This window comes from Amia ocellicauda, chromosome 15 (genome assembly GCF_036373705.1).
Source record: "Amia ocellicauda isolate fAmiCal2 chromosome 15, fAmiCal2.hap1, whole genome shotgun sequence".
Taxonomy (NCBI): Eukaryota; Metazoa; Chordata; class Actinopteri; order Amiiformes; family Amiidae; genus Amia; species Amia ocellicauda.
The window spans coordinates 27,278,939-27,298,215 of NC_089864.1; the positions used below are offsets into that span (position 1 = coordinate 27,278,939).

Genomic DNA, 19,277 nt, shown 5'->3' on the forward strand with positions numbered 1-19,277 from the left:
AGATTGGTTGATAGGCAACTGTTCTTGTGCATGTATATACATTAGCCTTTTATTAAGACCCCCAATAAAGTTCAGTTAAAAATGCCATGGAGGAAATGAATACAACCACAAGGCTGAGCGTGAAATGCTAACCGTAATTGGGATCATAGTGGATGAGCTTGTCACGGTAACATAATCCCTCTCTGAATGAAGTAGAGTACAAATCCCCTGTGTCTCAGGATTGATTTTTTGGCATAGCAAGTTTGTTGCTCTGCAGGTGAGACTGTGCAGAGTGGGGTGTTCAGAGGTGTGTCTGAGAGAGGGTGGTTCAAATCCAAGTGGGGGCTCTGACCGAACATGCTACATAAGCAAATATATGATTGTACTGTCACTGGTTACTATTACTATACCAAATTATTTATTGTGAATTCTAATTTCAGTTCAATATTCTATATTTATATATATCCACAGGACTTCAAATCCCTCTTAAAATAGGAGCTGCTTAAGTAAGGAAGAAGTAAATCACTCCAAGTAGCCAAGCAGCAGAAGTCTTAGTTCAATCTTGTTTTTTTAGTAAGAATGTTTCATGAAAATGAATAAGCCTGCTGTTAAAGATAGGACACTGAAGGCTAGGGCTGTTTTACCTAACCTTAACTTTCATAAACATCCCGAAAAATCCAATTTACTGGCCCTAAACTTCAAGAGATATATTGCAGTATTGCTGATGCAGATATAAGACGCAGTGAGCAAACCCACAGAACTTCTGCCAGTGAATGCTGGATAATAAATATAACCACATATAGGCATCTACAAAGACACCTGGGAAAAGATGTGCAATTTATACAGTTCACAACATCAGTGCTCTATCTGTTAGCATCACTGAAACTCGTACAACTAGGATGCTATTTAAGCACAACTGACTCCCTACCAGAACCAAATACATCTTCAGTTCAGGGAAGGAGTGATTTTTCTGAGCATCTCCCACATTTCACATCCCAATTAAGATGAACAGATCTTTCACAACATGTGCTACTGTAGAAGTTAAATAAGGAAATCAAACCACTGCACACAAAAGAAAGTTGAATGAGAGTGAAGACATACAAAGAGTTGTGGATAAAAAACTACCTACCCTCATTGGAGCTAATTTACTGGAGTCCTTCAAAAGGGATCTTGATGACATCCCTTGGTCAATAAAGCAACTTGAAACCAAACAAACAAGTTAGGCTAAATGTTCAGCTTGTTCATTTGAAATATGGCAAAGTATTTTATATATTATATATATATACGGCAGAGCGCCAAAGATGCAAGGCACCGAGTGTAGATACCCTGCCCGGTATCAAAGGGACAAGAATAACATCAAACATCTACCTGGCTAGGTTATTACTTGAGCCTGGGGACCTGTGGCCTACTGGGAAACCAACAGTTTCTCAACCCTTCAATGATAAGTCTGTGCCTAACATTGGCAGTAGAGAAAAAGGCGTAGTTTAATATGAAAATGGTTTATCAAACACAGAAAAAAAATTAACCCTATCAGTGAAGAGGCTTATCGGCAGCTTTGTTATAAGCTCTACACCACTTCCCATTGTGTGCGCAATGTCCTATAGCCCCCTTTGAGAGGTATTTTGGACTTGAAAGCCTGAAGAGACTGTGAACAGCCAGCGCTGCATTCTGGGAAACATATAAACATATGATATAGTAACATATAAATAGGTTTAAATTCCTGTTATTCCTCTTATTAGATCTCAACAATAGGCACTATTTATCCCATCAGCACTCTCTAATACTGTTTTAAGGGTTACAAATAGAATAGAGTTGTTTCAATTTAATTCTCCACTAATATAAATGATACACGGGTGGCAGAACTGTGTCCTCAGGGCAAAAGGAACACAAAGCTGAAGTCAGTCTGATATCCTAGCTTTCTTGTTTTGTGATAAAAGTATTTATGTTGAGGACATAAAAAAGAAAATCAGCCCAGATATTCAAAAGACTGTACAATTCTATTCCATGTGTGAAAATCTCTTACATGGCTATTCATTAACACTTACTGGATACTAAGTTCTTCTTCTTCTTCTTCTTCTTCTTCTTCTTCTTCTTTTCTTCTTATTATGCTTTCAAGTTCATAATATAGTAATGTATTGTTATAAAAATGCAGATGATGTTTTTTTTTTTTTTTCATGTGCAACATTCAGTGTCATTAATTTGTAATAACTGTCTAACATCTAATGAACCCAATATTGACCATTGTCCTGTGGGCAGATCTTTGGGTTTTATTACTATACATCATAGAGAGCAGTGGCTTTTAAACCTCTCTGTTGATGGACTATGTGAATCATAGGATAATACTGCAGAGACTACACTATAAATAATATAATTGAACTAAACTCAATAAGTGCGTATAAATCTCTATCAACCACAGACTTCTTTCTACATGTTAATGTGATGAATGATGTTTTAAGGAACATCAATAGTTTCTTTTCATATGATATTACTAAAAGGAAAATCAAGTTAATTGGGGTGATTTGGTAAGGATTATGGTCTCCCTTTCAGAATAAATCAAACTTTTTTTTTTAGCACTGCAAGCCATTGTTTTAATCTTTTTTAATATTTGCCATTTAGACATTATACCCGAATTAAACATTTCAAGAGAGGAGATATATATATATATCATCATCAGCCTATATTGATCACCTGCTGTAAGAAGGCCTCCCCAATATGTATCCACTTGCTTCAATCTTTAGCTTATCTTTTCCATGTCAAGCCTGCAAAGTTTATTATTCCATCTTCCATCTGGTCATCTTCTTTTTTCAACTCTTGGGATCTAATCGATAGATTCCATCGTCCATATTTGATCTGTTCTTCTTGCAATGTGTCTTGCCCATTGCTATTTTTACACCCTTTCAATGATGTCACATATTTTTATTTGTTCTCTGATCCTTCATTTCTATTTCTATCTCTTCTTGTTGTTTCAAGCATATCTTTCCATGCTTCTTTGTATTTGTCTGCTGTTTTTCTAGCATTTTTGTGACCAGGTATCACAGCCATATGTGAGCACTAATAGAATGCATTGATCAAATACTCTTCTCTTCATGCAAATGGGTAGATTTCTTTCATAAGTGTCCAGTTTCTTCAAAATGTACTTCATCCCATTTTTATTGTTCTTTTGAAATTTGAAATATATTACAATCTCTGAAAGAAAGGTTATATATATTTAAGTACATATAAAGTAAGAAAAAAGAGAAAGACATATTGAAATGTATGGGCCTAATATTTTCATTGTCTATACTATGTAAAGTCTGAGGAAATGTAATGTATGTCAGATATGATCTTAGTCGATTAGGCATCTCCAGCTAATATGTTTCAAAGTTGCTGTGCTAAGTGCATATGAGTATAGAGTACCCTAATGCTGTACTCTTACATATATAATTATGTAACCTTTACACAGACCACTTTAAAAGATCTTGGGAACCACCAGACCATAAGGGACTGCAGTTTGCAAAACTCTAATACAAAGGATGAGAAAGTGAGGAAGGATATTTTATTCAGATTCTTGTTTTACTGTTTGACACTGAGGGAATCCCTGGACACAAACAAACAGGAAATGTATTAAAGCAACACTGGAAATCTATGAAATGTTTTTAGCTGAAAAGGGCTTTAAGAACTTGAATCTTTGCCTGTCATTTTCTACCTGCCATTTTATCTAGCTGAAGGTTGCTATGTTTTTCTTTAAAATTTAAGTTATTACTCGACTCACCACTATGACCATTGTATTAACACAGAAGAGTTGTAGCCAGATACACTTACACAGATATTCTAAAATGGTGCAAAACACTGGTAAGGCATATCAGACATAATTAAGTTTGAATTTTGCAAGGTGTAAAAGGTGTTTCTACAAAAAGAAGCATTCATTCTATAATTTATGCAGTAATCAACATTTCCCTTGCTACAGTAATGTTATGCACTTTCTGATCAATCTACTCATGCCACAGCACATACCCATACCCAAAATAAATCAACCTTTTCTTTCACTCAGCATTTGCTGTCTATCCATGTGTATAATAATTAAATATGCAGTATATTCAAGGAAAAAACTAAACCATGTATCTAAGTTGCAACCAAAGTTAAAATGATAATTCCTGCCCCATACTAGATGGTATACTTAAGTAAGGCTCCTTATTGCTCTTAGCAAAGACATTCAACCGGAACATATTGGTAACCTCCTCAATCTCCCTGCTTATTCTGCTAGGTACTAGCCTGGCCTAGCATTACTGTTATCCAGATATCTGAAGAAATAAAGCTTCAAGGTGTTATAGCTGCTGGCAAAATACTGAAAAGCTTTGGCATATAAATCAAGTACCTGTGTTTACGAGAGCATCTGTTCACATGGTACATGATCCCAGGAAGCAATGAAAATAGGTAAGGTGGATGGCATTGATTATTGTGACAGTGATGTAGCACACAAGCAATGCCATTGATAAGACTCTGAAGACAGTAGTAATCTCATAAACAGGAAGATAATGAAGGTCATTCTTCAGCACCTATGGTTCTATTGCCACCTGATAAGCCAAATTCCCTCTCAAAGGAAAATGAATGAAAGCTTTGTTTAAAGAAAATTATACAGAAATGTTTTTTTAGCTGTTATTCTCACATCGGGATGTCATCATATCTACATGATAGCTAAAAGGCTTGATTATAGTAGTGTAAAAGATCAGCTCACTATTTGAAATGAGGATGTCACAGACTTTTCTCATGAAGTCACACACAGGGTTCCTGCAGGTTTTGCATGAGGACCAATAATTACTTTTAATGATATTTAAGAGTCATAATTATAAACTTTTTAATGGCATGGAACAAGGCAACTATCAACGGGATTAAATAAAAACTGTGACCCACCCGCTAATAGCAAACTATAGAACTGTACTCAGTTGTGGTTTCATTTTCAATTAGATGCCACTTTCTTCTAATCATAAATTTAACCTCTATAATGTACAGGTTTGTAGTTTGCTATTAGCGGGTGGGTCAAAGTTTTTATTTAATTAGGCCCTAGGTGGTGAATTTTTCGTTACATATAAGGCATATTTGGTACCATCATTATACGTAATATCAAACACATGTACTAGTTAAATTATTGATTAGTAAATCAATAATGCACTGGTCTAGGTACCCTTGTGTGGTACGATCCACCCCTTTCATTTACAAACCAGGGATTTGAGGATGACAGAAATGGTCGAGCAGTTCAGATACATCAGCTAAAGAGCTACACGTAAAAGTCAAGTCACGGCTGCAGAATTAACCAACCAATGTTTTTGATAAATCGGACAGATTCTTTTAAAATTAATTACTATTAATGACAATGGATTGAATTGTAATGTATTTTTGTCGTCTTCTTCAAATGTAATGATTTTATTTATTTCTAATGATGCGTGGGAACATTGCACACAGCACTATATACACCGATCAGCCATAACATTATGACCACTGACAGGTGAAGTGAATAACACTGATAATCTCCTTATCATGGCACCTGTCAGTGGGTGGGATATATTAGGCAGCAAGTGAACATTTTTTCCTCAAAGTTGATGTGTCAGAAGCAGGAAAAATGGGCAAGCGTAAGGATCTGAGCGACTTTGACAAGGGCCAAATTGTGATGGCTAGACGACTGGGTCAGAGCATCTCCAAAACTGCAGCTCTTGTGGGGTGTTCTCAGTCTGCAGTGGACAGTACCTATCAAAAGTGGTCCAAGGAAGGAAAAGCAGTGAACCGATGACAGGGTCATGGGCAGCCAAGGCTCATTGATGCACGTGGGGATCGAAGGCTGGCCCATGTGGTCCGATCCAACAGACGAGCTACTGTAGCTCAAATTGCTGAAAAAGTGCATGCTGGTTCTGATAGAAAGGTGTCAGAACACACACTGCATCACAGTTTGTTGTGTATGGGGCTGCGTAGCCGCAGACCAGTCAGGGTGCCCATGCTGACCCCTGTTCACTCCCGAAAGCGCCTACAATGGGCACGTGAGCATCAGAACTGGACCATGGAGCAATGGAAGAAGGTGGCCTGGTCTGATGAATCACGAGTTCAAGGTGTTGACTTGGCCTCCAAATTCCCCAGATCTCAATCCAATCGAGCATCTGTGGGATTTGCTGGACAAACAAGTCCGATCCATGGAGGCCCCACCTCGCAACTTACAGGACTTAAAGGATCTTCTGCTAACGTCTTGGTGCCAGATACCACAGCACACCCTCAGAGGTCTAGTGGAGTCCATGCCTCGACGTGTCAGGGCTGTTTTGGTGGCAAAAGGGGGACCTACACAATATTAGGCAGGTGGTCATAATGTTATGGCTGATCGGTGTGTAAGATGTGTAATATTTCAGATGATTATTAAAATTGATGGGATTGCTGTCAAAGCTCTTCTGTTTCACTGTAACAGTTGCTTGACTTGTTTGAACACCAAAAAGAACTTGGGCAGGAATAAATCAAAAATGTTCGCACGGCGAGTCGCTTGCAGTAGCATTAGCGCATGTCTGCGAATTGACATAACGTTGCTAAACAATCGCGGTATTAAATCTAACCTGATTTGCACCGCAAAACGACCTTCTCGAAGCTCCTTTCTTGCACAACGTGGAGAATAAAACACAGCTTTCACACAGCCGCTACTACAAAACTACACCACTGTACTCAGTCGCGCTTTCATGTTTAGTTAGATGCTACTCTCTTCAAATTTTTTATGTAAATCCCATGATGTACAATTGTGTAGTTTGCTATTAGCAGCTGGTTAAAGTTGTAGTTAATCACGCCCAACAATACAGTGGGAGTGGTTACATTTTTGCTGTATTAAATCAAGAAAATATCTCAGAGAAAACAGTGAAAATGCTCTCGCAGCTACTTTCCATTTCAAAATGAGAAAATGCACTCACCAGTGAGCAACTGCTTATTCCAGACTGGTACATCCAACAGAACGGCAAAGGTAATGCCATCCAGTGTCCGTTTATATTAGGTTAGCAAACATATTGTTGTTAAAATATATCAGCCAGCAGTTCACGAGTTGAGCATTCAGTGTTTACTCACATCCAGATCCAGCCTATAAACCCGTGTAAGTATCCTTTCCTACAGTGTATCTGTACCCTAGGAGCCCGTACAGTAATGCACTCACCGCAGATTGAATGTGTATCTAATGTGTATCTAATGTAAGGAATTTGTAATCGAAGTTGGGACATATCAGGTTTTCAAAAATTAATGCATCTCTCTCTATATGGACAGAACCCAACTTTTAAGAGACGAACACTGCATCAAGTGACACTGCTGTCAAAGCGGATGTAGCGTAAACATACAGCATTATTGCAGTTATTAATATTTAACGAACAGGTAAAGCATGGAGATATCTGGATGATATTTATGGAATATTATTACAGGCATATACACTCACCTAAAAGGATTATTAGGAACACCATACTAATACTGTGTTTGACCCCCTTTCGCCTTCAGAACTGCCTTAATTCTACGTGGCATTGATTCAACAAGGTGCTGAAAGCATTCTTTAGAAATGTTGGCCCATATTGATAGGATAGCATCTTGCAGTTGATGGAGATTTGTGGGATGCACATCCAGGGCACGAAGCTCCCGTTCCACCACATCCCAAAGATGCTCTATTGGGTTTAGATCTGGTGACTGTGGGGGCCAGTTTAGTACAGTGAACTCATTGTCATGTTCAAGAAACCAATTTGAAATGATTCGACCTTTGTGACATGGTGCATTATCCTGCTGGAAGTAGCCATCAGAGGATGGGTACATGGTGGTCATAAAGGCATGGACATGGTCAGAAACAATGCTCAGGTAGGCCGTTGCATTTAAACGATGCCCAATTGGCACTAAGGGGCCTAAAGTGTGCCAAGAAAACATCCCCCACACCATTACACCACCACCACCAGCCTGCACAGTGGTAACAAGACATGATGGATCCATGTTCTCATTCTGTTTACGCCAAATTCTGACTCTACCATCTGAATGTCTCAACAGAAATCGAGACTCATCAGACCAGGCAACATTTTTCCAGTCTTCAACTGTCCAATTTTGGTGAGCTTGTGCAAATTGTAGCCTCTTTTTCCTATTTGTAGTGGAGATGAGTGGTACCCAGTGGGGTCTTCTGCTGTTTGTAGCCCATCCGCCTCAAGGTTGTACGTGTTGTGGCTTCACAAATGCTTTGCTGCATACCTCGGTTGTAACGAGTGGTTATTTCAGTCAAAGTTGCTCTTCTATCAGCTTGAATCAGTCGGCCCATTCTCCTCTGACCTCTAGCATCAACAAGGCATTTTCGCCCACAGGACTGCCGCATACTGGATGTTTTTCCCTTTTCACACCATTCTTTGTAAACCCTAGAAATGGTTGTGCGTGAAAATCCCAGTAATTGAGCAGATTGTGAAATACTCAGACCAGCCCGTCTAGCACCAACAACCATGCCACGCTCAAAATTGCTTAAATCACCTTTCTTTCCCATTCAGACATTCAGTTTGGAGTTCAGGAGATTGTCTTGACCAGGACCACACCCCTAAATGCATTGAAGCAACTGCCATGTGATTGGTTGGTTAGATAATTGCATTAATGAGAAATTGAACAGGTGTTCCTAATAATCCTTTAGGTGAGTGTATGGTTGCGTAACTTGCAAGCCAGTACATCCAGTGCATGAGGTTTGTGCACTGCACATTGGTGGATTAAATAAATAAATACATAAATCAATAATCCATTAAAGGCAAACTTGCACAATGAAGTGGATACATTTAGGATTGGAAACAGATATAATCACAGAAAAATAATCTGAACAGATAATCTTCTAGGGGGTGGGCAACGTTGTGTCTTTATCCCAGGCACATTATACGAAGTGGAAGTGATAACTATACATGTTACATTGACACACACACACACACACACACACACACACACACACACACACACACACAGTACACGAAGCAGGCTCGGTGCAGTCGGATCGCACACACACACACACACACACACACAGACCGACATATTACAAAGGTGTACTGTAAGTATTTATGTATGGAAATGCAATTTAGACAATGGTATATATAAGTATAAATATATCTGTGTAACACGATAATATATTTAACATGTATGTGTAAACATTGAACACTGTTTTTTTTTTACATATTTTGTCAGTGTGGCCACAGTGCACACATTCTTTGGAGAGAAATGTTGAGTGCGCAGGCGCGCTGCACCGCAGGGTCTACTGTCAGTACTGCACCTTGAGACACCGAGCGTAAAGTTTGTACTTATTGCTTTTTACAGTAGATGGCATCGAGTGATATTAAAATGATGTACTTTGTACTGATGTACACATCACTGTTCATTTTCAAGTGATGATAATATAAATTGTAATAGGCATTTATATCACAACATCATGTCCAGCAGTGGCGTGTTTAGGGGGGGGCACAGTGCCCGGGGGGCAATTTTGAAAACAATAAACGCAGACGGAGCTCCCCGCACGGGACCCACAGCTCAGACACTCAGAGCTCTGACACTGTGTCACACCCGCCATGCCAATCAGGCAGATATGTTGAAATAAGCGGCTTAACACTGTACTTATTAAAGGTGCATGCACACTGCCTGCTCGCTAGCGCTACAAAGCGACACGCTCCCATTCATTTCAAATGAGAGCCAGCGAATCCCGGCGACAGGGGATGGAGCTACGCTCGGAGACAAAAGCTGTGTCCGACACCGCCCCCTATCCACTAAATAGTGCACTATTTCGGGTGTCGGCCATTTTGTAGAATTCATTCCCTACATCTGTTCACTCATTCTTACCCACAATGCAATATGATTTCAAGGGTACATACGATGTACACTCTCCGACCCCTATTTCCCATAATCCAACGTGGAGATGGCGAACCCCGCGGAAATGTGTGCTTGTGTTAGTTTTTCTTGGTAGTTTACTTTTCTATTTTTTTATTATATATATATATATACAGTAGTGTGATTTATTAACTAAAGAATACACATGAGATGCATGTCTGAACTTCAGTGTAACATTTTTACTGAATCCACTTCCCGATTACATCCCGGCATGCACCAACACACTTCAACTACGGAATCTCTAATGTTCCAATAAACCTATAAGCACCAGCATTGTGATATATTACAAGTAGCGTAATATCCGAGATTCCCTCCTGCGACTCTTCCGCAACTTTTCGCGTTCGCACTTTGCGAACATTTTTGATTTAATCCTGCCCCTTTGATTCATCAAAGTTATGTTCAGAGAGGCAACCGTCCTGTCAATTTATTATAAAGCATTATTATTAACATACTTTTGCAACAGATAATAGTTAAAATGCAGTATACAGTTTTTTATTTTTTAAATTAAAATGTAAAATAAGTAAAAAACAAATAGTCAAATAGTAACTAATATTGCTTTAAATAGTTTGCGGCAACATTTTGTAAGAGCAACATTTTTCCTGGTAACACTTTCCCAAATCGATAACAAAAACATAGCCACCATATACAAGTTTTTTTGTGTGCATTGTGACATCTTTACCTATGTGGGTCATTTTTTCCTATTTTTATTTTTTTAATGTTTCTTATTTTGCATATGTCAAAATAAAAAAAAGATCAAGAAATCCCTTTTATCTGAAATTAGTGTTTTTTAACCATTCTTAATTAATTTACAACATGATAATCTGTATAAACAGAATGAAAGGGCACCAATATGTTCTATCAACAAGCATCTACTGTGATTAATTTATTATTAAATATCATATTAGTGACATTACAAATAATGGGGACATTGTGTATAAATCAGATTAAGTTATATTTTAAGGTTTCCCATCAAGCTGAAGCACTGCTATACTGTAGGTGCCGTTTAAAAGGATGTTGTTAACTTTCATTAGAGAGTCGGGGCCGGGTTAAATCAAAAGTTTGACCCACCCGCTAATAGAAAACTACAGAACTGTATTCAGTTGCGGCTTCATTTTTAGTAAGATGGCACTTTCTTCTAATCATAAACGTCACCGCTATGATGTACAGGTTTGTAGTTTGCTATTAGCGGGTGGGTCAAAGTTTTGATTTAATCCGGCCCTTGGTCCTTTTTTCTGAGCTATACAGTGCCTTGCAAAAGTATTCACTCCTCTTGGCATTTTTCCTATTTTGTTGCATTACAACCTGTAATTTAAATGGATTTTTATTTGGATTTCATGTAATGGAGATACACAAAATAGTCCAAACTGGTGACGTGAAATGAAAAAAATTACTTATTTAAAAAAATTCTAAAACATAAAAAATTGAAAAGTGGTGCGTGCATATGTATTCACTCCCTTTGCTATGAAGCCCCTAAATAAGATGCAACCAATTACCTTCAGAAGTCACATAATTAGTTAAATTAAGTCCACCTGTGTGCAATCTAAGTGTCACATGATCTGTCACATGATCTCAGTATATATACACCTGTTCTGAAAGCCCCAGAGTCTGCAACACCATTGAGCAAGGGGCACCATGAAGACCAAGGAGCTCGCCAAACAGGTCAGGGACAAAGTTGTGGAGAAGTACAGATCAGGGTTGGGTTATAAAAAAAATATCCAAAACTTTGAGCACCATTATTAAAAAAAAATGAAAGAATATGGCACCACAACAAACCTGCCAAGAGAGGGCTGCCCACCAAAACTCAATTGCTTAGAACAAAATAAACACGTTTGCTGTTCGCCAAAAGGCATGTGGGGGACTCCCCAAACATATGGAAGAAGGTACTCTGGTCAGATGAGACTAAAATTCAGCTTTTTGGCCATCAAGGAAACGCTATGTCTGGCGCAAACCCAACACCTCTCATCATCCCGAGAACACCATCCCCACGGTGAAGCATGGTGGTGGCAGCATCGTTCTGTGGGGATGTTTTTCATCGGCAGGGACTGGGAAACTGGTCAGAATTGAAGGAATGATGGATGGCGCTAAATACAGGGAAATTCTTGAGGGAAATCTGTTTCAGTCTTCCAGAGATTTGAGACTTGGAAACATTTAAATGTCTTGGAATGGCCTAGTCAAAGCCCAGACCTCAATCCAATTGAGAATTTGTGGTATGACTTAAAGATTGCTGTACACCAGCGGAACCCATCCAACTTGAAGGAGCTGGAGCAGTTTTGCCTTGAAGAATGGGCAAAAATCCCAATGCTAGATGTGCCAAGCTTATAGAGATGTACCCCAAGAGACATGCAGCTGTAATTGCTGCAAAAGGTGGATCTACAAAGTATTGACTTTGGGTGGGTGAATAGTTATGCATGTTTTCAGTTTTTTTTGGTCTTATTTCTTGTTTGTTTCACAATAAAAAATATTTTTATTATCGTCAAAGTGGTAGGCATGTTGTGTAAATCAAATGATACAAACCCCCAAAAAATCAATTTTAATTCCAGGTTGTAAGGCTACAAAATAGGAAAAATGCCAAGGGAGTGAATACTTTCACAAGGCACTGTAAGGCTACACCAAAAACATGAAAAAATAAAGTAAGAGCTTGTTCTATTACAGAATAATATTTGATGTAAGATTTCACAAAGTCAACTTCTTTCACTATAGACTTTATGAAATAAAAAGTAAAAAATCCAACAAACAAAAACATTTGGTGTTGGCCACCTTGCAAAGCAGAGATTCAAAAATTACCCCCAAAACATGTAGACTGTAAGCAAAAACAGGGACGCGGCATGTAGTTGCCCTTCTGCATGTGCCGACATCAGGGCATTTCTCTCAATCTGAAGCTTAACACTGGATTTGACCATCACAATAGGCCTCTGTTTGTATTGTCTGACCTCAGTCTGACCTGCTGTCCTTCAGTGACTGCTGAATTGCAATCAGCACTGTGATTGAACTCTGGTGATGGCCGTTTGCAGAGGGTCACCTCCCAAACAAACAAAGCGTGACCATTTCCTGTCAATGCAAACTTCCAAACATCAACAGATAAGGGAAAAGAAATGGGACCCTATTGGCCTCTTATCTCTTGGTTACCTCTCTAAGGTCCTGCACCACAGCGTTGAGCCTTTCATTTTCCGCCTGTACATTGGAGGCGACAGACTTGTTCTGCTTCAGCTCTGTCTGGAGCTCCAGGATCTTGGCCATGTAGTAGGCCTCTTTGGAGGCAGACTCCTGGAGCAGGTTTTCCTCATGAGTCTCTCCATCTTCAGCAACCTTTCGCTGGGCTGAGTAAGCCTGTCCAAAGGCCTGTGGAAACAAAAAATAAAAAATAAAAAATATATTTAGTTTGTAAGAAGGTTGATCATAAAATAGTTATTCTTTATTTGGTAAAAACACAGTATATCATCATCAATTCACATTTTCAAAATCAAGTCTGAAGTCTAAAGTAAAAAATGATATGCTTCAACAAAGGATAAGTGTTCACACTTTACATAAAAGGACAACATTTTCTTCTGGATTCATACCGCACTTCCTTTTCAGTAAAATTTGAAAAAGACAAAAATTAATGAAAATACGCATAGCTTCTAAGTGTTAAAAATATGATTTCCTTTAAAATGATTCCTATTATCCCTAAAATAAAGCCTGCTGTCACTCAGTACAGACTGCTTATATATTCCATGTGTTTTGATTGACTTTATGGGTGCATTGACAATAGTGAAACACTGAAAACAATCCATGTGTGCCTTAATTCAAATTAGATTTCAAATGTTACTTAAGTCTATAACAATAGGTTCCAGATTTTCAGACGGGAATGTAAATGCTTGTTTGTAGTTGACATTTGAATTCCCTATTGATTAAAAGCATTTATCAAAGCAATAGGCACAACTCAGTCTTGCGCACTGAAGTCAAGAGGTCTACATGTAACCAACTTAGAAAGATTACAAAAATAAAAACACTTTTAAAAAACAAAGTAACAGTTAATCCATGAGAAATACTAAATTAGAATGACGCACATTATATGTTTTCCATATAAGTAATACTTCAACAGGATACAAGCCTACAGTGCGCAGTTTTGTCTTTAGTGAGATTCACTCATAAATATGTTGTCACCCTCAAAATCCAAAGCAACCTTTTTTATTTGGTGCCAAATCTTGTGTGCCAAAAAAACCCTGACATATTTATCCAAATAGCTTGTCTTATGTGCAGACAGCTTGGCTTGGCTTTAGTGCCAACACTGTTGTATAAGACATGATCTGTGAGCATTTCACTCCCCCTCATTCAATTCCATTAGTGTACTATCAGCTATTAGACTGACAAAATTAGTTTTAAAGCACAGTCAGTTTGGATTTCATCATGGTTGTCTTGAAAATTAGAATAAAAAGACAAATAATAATAATAAGAGAAACATTTTTTGCATTTTTCAAATTACACTTTCACTTCAGGAGAGATATCTGCTTATGTTTAAGAAATAGCTACCTTCCAAAAACAGCCTCACAAATTAATTTGGCCTGTTGCATAGCACAATAGACATCGGTTTCTATAACAAAAAGCTTATTTAAAATTCCCCATAGCTTTTATATTAGACTTAGGGTCATAAATCATTTTATAAAATAACTCAGCCAAGCCTAACTTTTTCAATTGCAGGAACAACATGGACCCTGCATGCAAATAGGAGTACATTTTAATAATTGATTCATTAATGCAGCAAACATTATCAACTGATAATTGCCCACAATAAAAGTGAATTGCCCTGAGCTGAAGATGACAGCACTTAACAAATACCAAAGTCAATTATGATATGGTAATGTCGTACAGAACAAAGCATTATTGATGCTATAATCCAAAACATGTTTTTTGTGCATGCAGGTTCAATAGAGATCTCTAAATTAACAATCAGTCTACTACCAATGTTATTACATATTTTAATATAGTTTATAATATTCATCAAAGGAAATAAATGTGTTATAATAACGTGTGCAGTCTTTCATGCAAACTGAACATTATATACATTTCAAAAAGCACAACTGTTAAGAAAATATTAACCCGAGAACCCTATCATTTTAGAGCAAACTACACAATGATTGTATCTACTTTCTTATTATCTTCAATAATTTCCTATCATTAGATAGAAAATTGATTTATTCTGTGAAATGGGGAGATTTCCTTTCAATAGTGTGCAGTTTCTTCCAAATGTACTCCAAACCATCTTCACTCTTCTTTTTTTCTTCCATAAGATCTCCATCTGTGTTGATTTGTTGGCCAAGACAGACATAACTTTTGACTCCTTCAAGTTTATTTCAAGCAATTTTAATTTTCTTACTTTTAGTACAGCTGTTGACCATAACTTTGATCTTAGTTCATTTTGAGCCATTTTGAGTCTAACTTGCATCTGAATCTGAAGGTCTTCAGGTGTTTTTGCAAATATAATAAATTATCTATGTATCTACATATCTATGTATCTATATATACCAGGGCTTTGGAGCAGCCATCAGCTTTGACCAGTTATGATTGGTTTAAAAAGGTCTGGATGGAGTGCAGCCTGCTAGTAAACACGCCGATCAGGCGATAATGGCGCATGTGTCAAGATAATGCAAACTACACAAAACTTTCTCTCTCATGTCGGGTTTCACAGACCTTGATTAACACTAGTCTTGGACACTGTACCTAAAATAACATTTGGTACTCCATGATTAGAGCTAATTTCAGTCTTGCGGAGTGTTACTTTGCAAAACAAAAGAACACTTTAAAGCGGTTTCCATATTTCAATTCCAGTTCTAAAAGCTTCTAAAGTCAAATTATCCTGGTTTCTTTATTTTCAAAGTTTGAATCTTTATTTTGCACATTTTGTTCACATTCATCCCAAGGCTGCTGCTTCTAGCCACATTTGGCTATTTTGTTTGTAAATGTATTGACTTGTTGTTGGAAACCAGTTATTAAATACAGTATGAGTGGTTTACCGGTTTTACAGTTTACTGTAGTATAGATACATTACGGTATACATAGCGTTGCTGCATTGCTTTTGAAATATAACTGGATTGAGAACATATTTATATAATCCTATATAGTGTATATAATACTCAAGCAGTCTCCCTTAATTTGGGAGAAAAAATGCCTGACAAAGATCTTTTCCAACTCGCAAACCGTATTAAGTCTGCTGCATGGATGTACTTCATATAAAAACTAAACTGTGTAGTGTCTGAAGATGGAGTTCCTTGCTACAGATATTCCTTGCTTTGCTCGACATGCATTATACCATTAAAATTAATTACAGTATCAAGCGTTAGCAAAACTAAAACTCACGCATTGCAATACTTGCATAACCGTTTTGACAACAGTAGATCTGTTTAGATTCACTATATTAATTCTCAAAACAGAGAAAATTAAAAAGGAATACAAAATTATTAAAAAAGTACAATTACTCTAGATCTAGAACTCCAGATATTGATAGCAAATTGGTAATGCAACAGATGGAGGGAGGTACAATGTTGTTTCTACATTGCTCTTATAGCATTCTAATAACAAACCAAGTACATGTTTGGTGCTATACACATGTATTGAATTTAGGATTGGCCGACACTCTAGGGGTAGTAGATAATAGTACGTCACTTTTTGGACTTTTGAATGATATAGCAGTGTTCCTCTGAGAATCATATCAATGCATGAATACATGAGGAACTGTAAGTGTACGTCAGGAGACTCGACACAGACATCTCTCACCCATTGGGGAGACAGGATGGTGGGCTAAAGACATGGCACATAAATTGTTTGGGTCTTTTGGCAATCCCGAGAGTGCTTTGTTCATTAATGTATAATGACACTGACAAAAATGGAAGAATATGCCAATAACAAAGCACTTGTATGCATAAGGCCAAAGCTTACAGAGAAGCACTGGTTAAGTATGAGACAATATTCACGGCTCAATTGCTTCTGCACATTTTTGAGCTCAGCACATTGTTGTCAAAATATCTTCAAACGAGTAGGATGGACATAACTGCACATCGCATGGTCATGACAACAAAAGAGGGCTTTAAGACAAGTGTGCAAGACTTTGATGGAGGGGGCGAATGCCAAGCTGGACCAGGAGGGTGACTTTGATGTGGAGGTGGAGGCCACCCTGCCACAGAAAAGGGTAAGAAAAGGGAAAGCAATGCCAGGAGAGCTGGCTGTTGATGAAACGTTGTCAGATGCAGACACAGTGTACAACATTTAGGTGCATAATGTTATAATGGACACAGTGACTCACAGCATTAATCCTCGCTTCCATGCTAATAGGGCACTCTACTCCGAATTGGCCTGTCTTGACCCTTAGCTCTTTCCTGAAATTTGGAGTAAACGACTGTACCCAACCGCATGCGAATAGCTAAGCAAGCGCTTACTCAGATTTGACAGCAGAGCAACAGTCGAGAATTTACAGAGGGAATTGGCCAGTTTAGTGTCACAATGGGGCAGGTTGAAGGTGTCTGCTTTGGATGAACATGCCACCAGGACAACCAGTGAGATGGACAAGGAGAATGGCGATGATGGATTTTACAGATTCAACATTAAGATGTAGCTTAAAACAACATACAGCTTGCAGCCATTGGAAACTACATTGTAAGACAGTGAGCTTACTCTAATTTGAGAAATTTTTTCCTGGCACACATGCCACAGTCACTACTTTTTGTGTTTTTAGACATTTAATTTTCACAATAAAGCTACTGTTTATGTACGGCCTGAAGAGGCTTCCCATCAACCTTGAAACTGGTCAAATCAATGTGCTGTATACAAAAAAAAAAATCACAACATCGCACAAATTTCAAAATCAATACGAGGTTTACAGTTGCTACTTAGAACAGACTGGAACTCCAGCAAAGCGTGTAAAAGAGACTGTACATTTCTTAATTTAATTGTTTGCTTGTTGCCACTCAGCCTTTTCAGTGTGGCCATAATTTACAGTTCTTAAATGTGTTTTTATATCCCAATGTGGCTGTTGCAAAATATTCAAAATGGTGGTGCAGAATGCAATATTTCTCAAAAAGCCACACAGGATATGAAAGTAAACATGGAACCTGACACATAAGTAATTTTTAAATCCTTTTAGTGTGGTAGCTGTAAGACCTTTCCCATTATAGTAAAAATGTGTAATTGTACTTTTAGCAGATAATTGCAATTCCCTGATGTCTGTAATTATATGAAGAGGTTTTTGCCTGTCCCCAGATGAATGTACGTGGAGTGTAAAAACACAAGTTGCATTTAAACAAAGTTTATAGATAAGAGGAGCTTATTTGACCTATCTTGCTCAACTAGTTCTCATGAATTTAATGATCAAGGAGCACCATCAAGACTTTTCTTTAGCAACAACTTAGCATGCACAACAGAACTTGACAAATGTGTTCCTCTGGCCCACAACCCTTTTAAAAAAACAACAACAACAACAACAACAGCATTTCCTGTTGTGGATTTTAAAATGTAGTTGCACTTATTTCCATCCAAGTATAAAGATGTAAATGTTATTATATCACTGTATTGCATACAGTTATATCATAATTTAATTCTGCAATCATTTTCTTGGGACTTATTCCATTGCAGCAATATCATTTAAGTCTGATTGGAGACCAAAACACAATATCCTACAGTATTTGATGTTGTAACACAAGTGCATTAAACATCTTCATTATGACCTCCCTGGCTTTGAATTGTTTAAACAATATGTCCAAGAATTGTTATTCCATTCCATTTCTTGTCTCCATAAGCTGCTCTAGTTAATTTCTGCACATAAACTGCATCAGTTCTAGTCCAAACATCTTAAAAGTGTTGAGACATGACACGATAAAGCATTGAAGGACATTCAAGGTGGTTTTCATCCAAGCACACGACAATGTCACACAAAAAATATTTTTTTCTGCCAAGAGGGTAAGATTCATCAGGTTTCTGCATTTGTTTTGATATTGAAGAAATCCGGAGTTGAGTGAAAAGAAAGTGATGGTGTACTCCTAAGTCTGCAGTAATTACAATGATCACAACAAGACAGTAACATGACTTTAAGGGCTTTTTAAGGGCTACGCACACCACACGAACACAACACGCAGCACGCACACCATAAACCACCCCACCCCCAATACACAAACAGTACACACACATATACACCCCCCCCGCCTCCCCCGAGACCCAGATCGCTACAATATAAATCATATACCACAGTGGATATTGTAATGTTCTTTGGTCACTGTACAGTGTCTCGCTATACATTATTATAATTCACACTAGGTCTAGTGCAGGTATAACATTGCCTTTTATTGAATTAACAGGCTTCTCCCCAGCTCCAAAACCGGAAACCCTCTCCTCTTGGTTGTAGTGACCTGTCAGTCAATAATGTATGAAACATTACTAAATGTTACAGGTAGCAGAAAATATAAATTATACAACGT

The 19,277-nt window shown here is 37.9% G+C and overlaps 1 protein-coding gene across 1 annotated transcript in view; it reads right to left on the reverse strand.

Moving 5' to 3' along the window:
- Nucleotides 1-19,277, reverse strand: part of bicd1a (bicaudal D homolog 1a) — a 102,711-nt gene that overhangs the window by 39,097 nt on the left and 44,337 nt on the right. Inside the window, exon 2 of the mRNA XM_066724593.1 lies at nucleotides 12,964-13,176. Coding sequence (XP_066580690.1) covers nucleotides 12,964-13,176 — 213 coding nt within the window. The remainder of the gene's footprint in view (nucleotides 1-12,963; nucleotides 13,177-19,277) is intronic.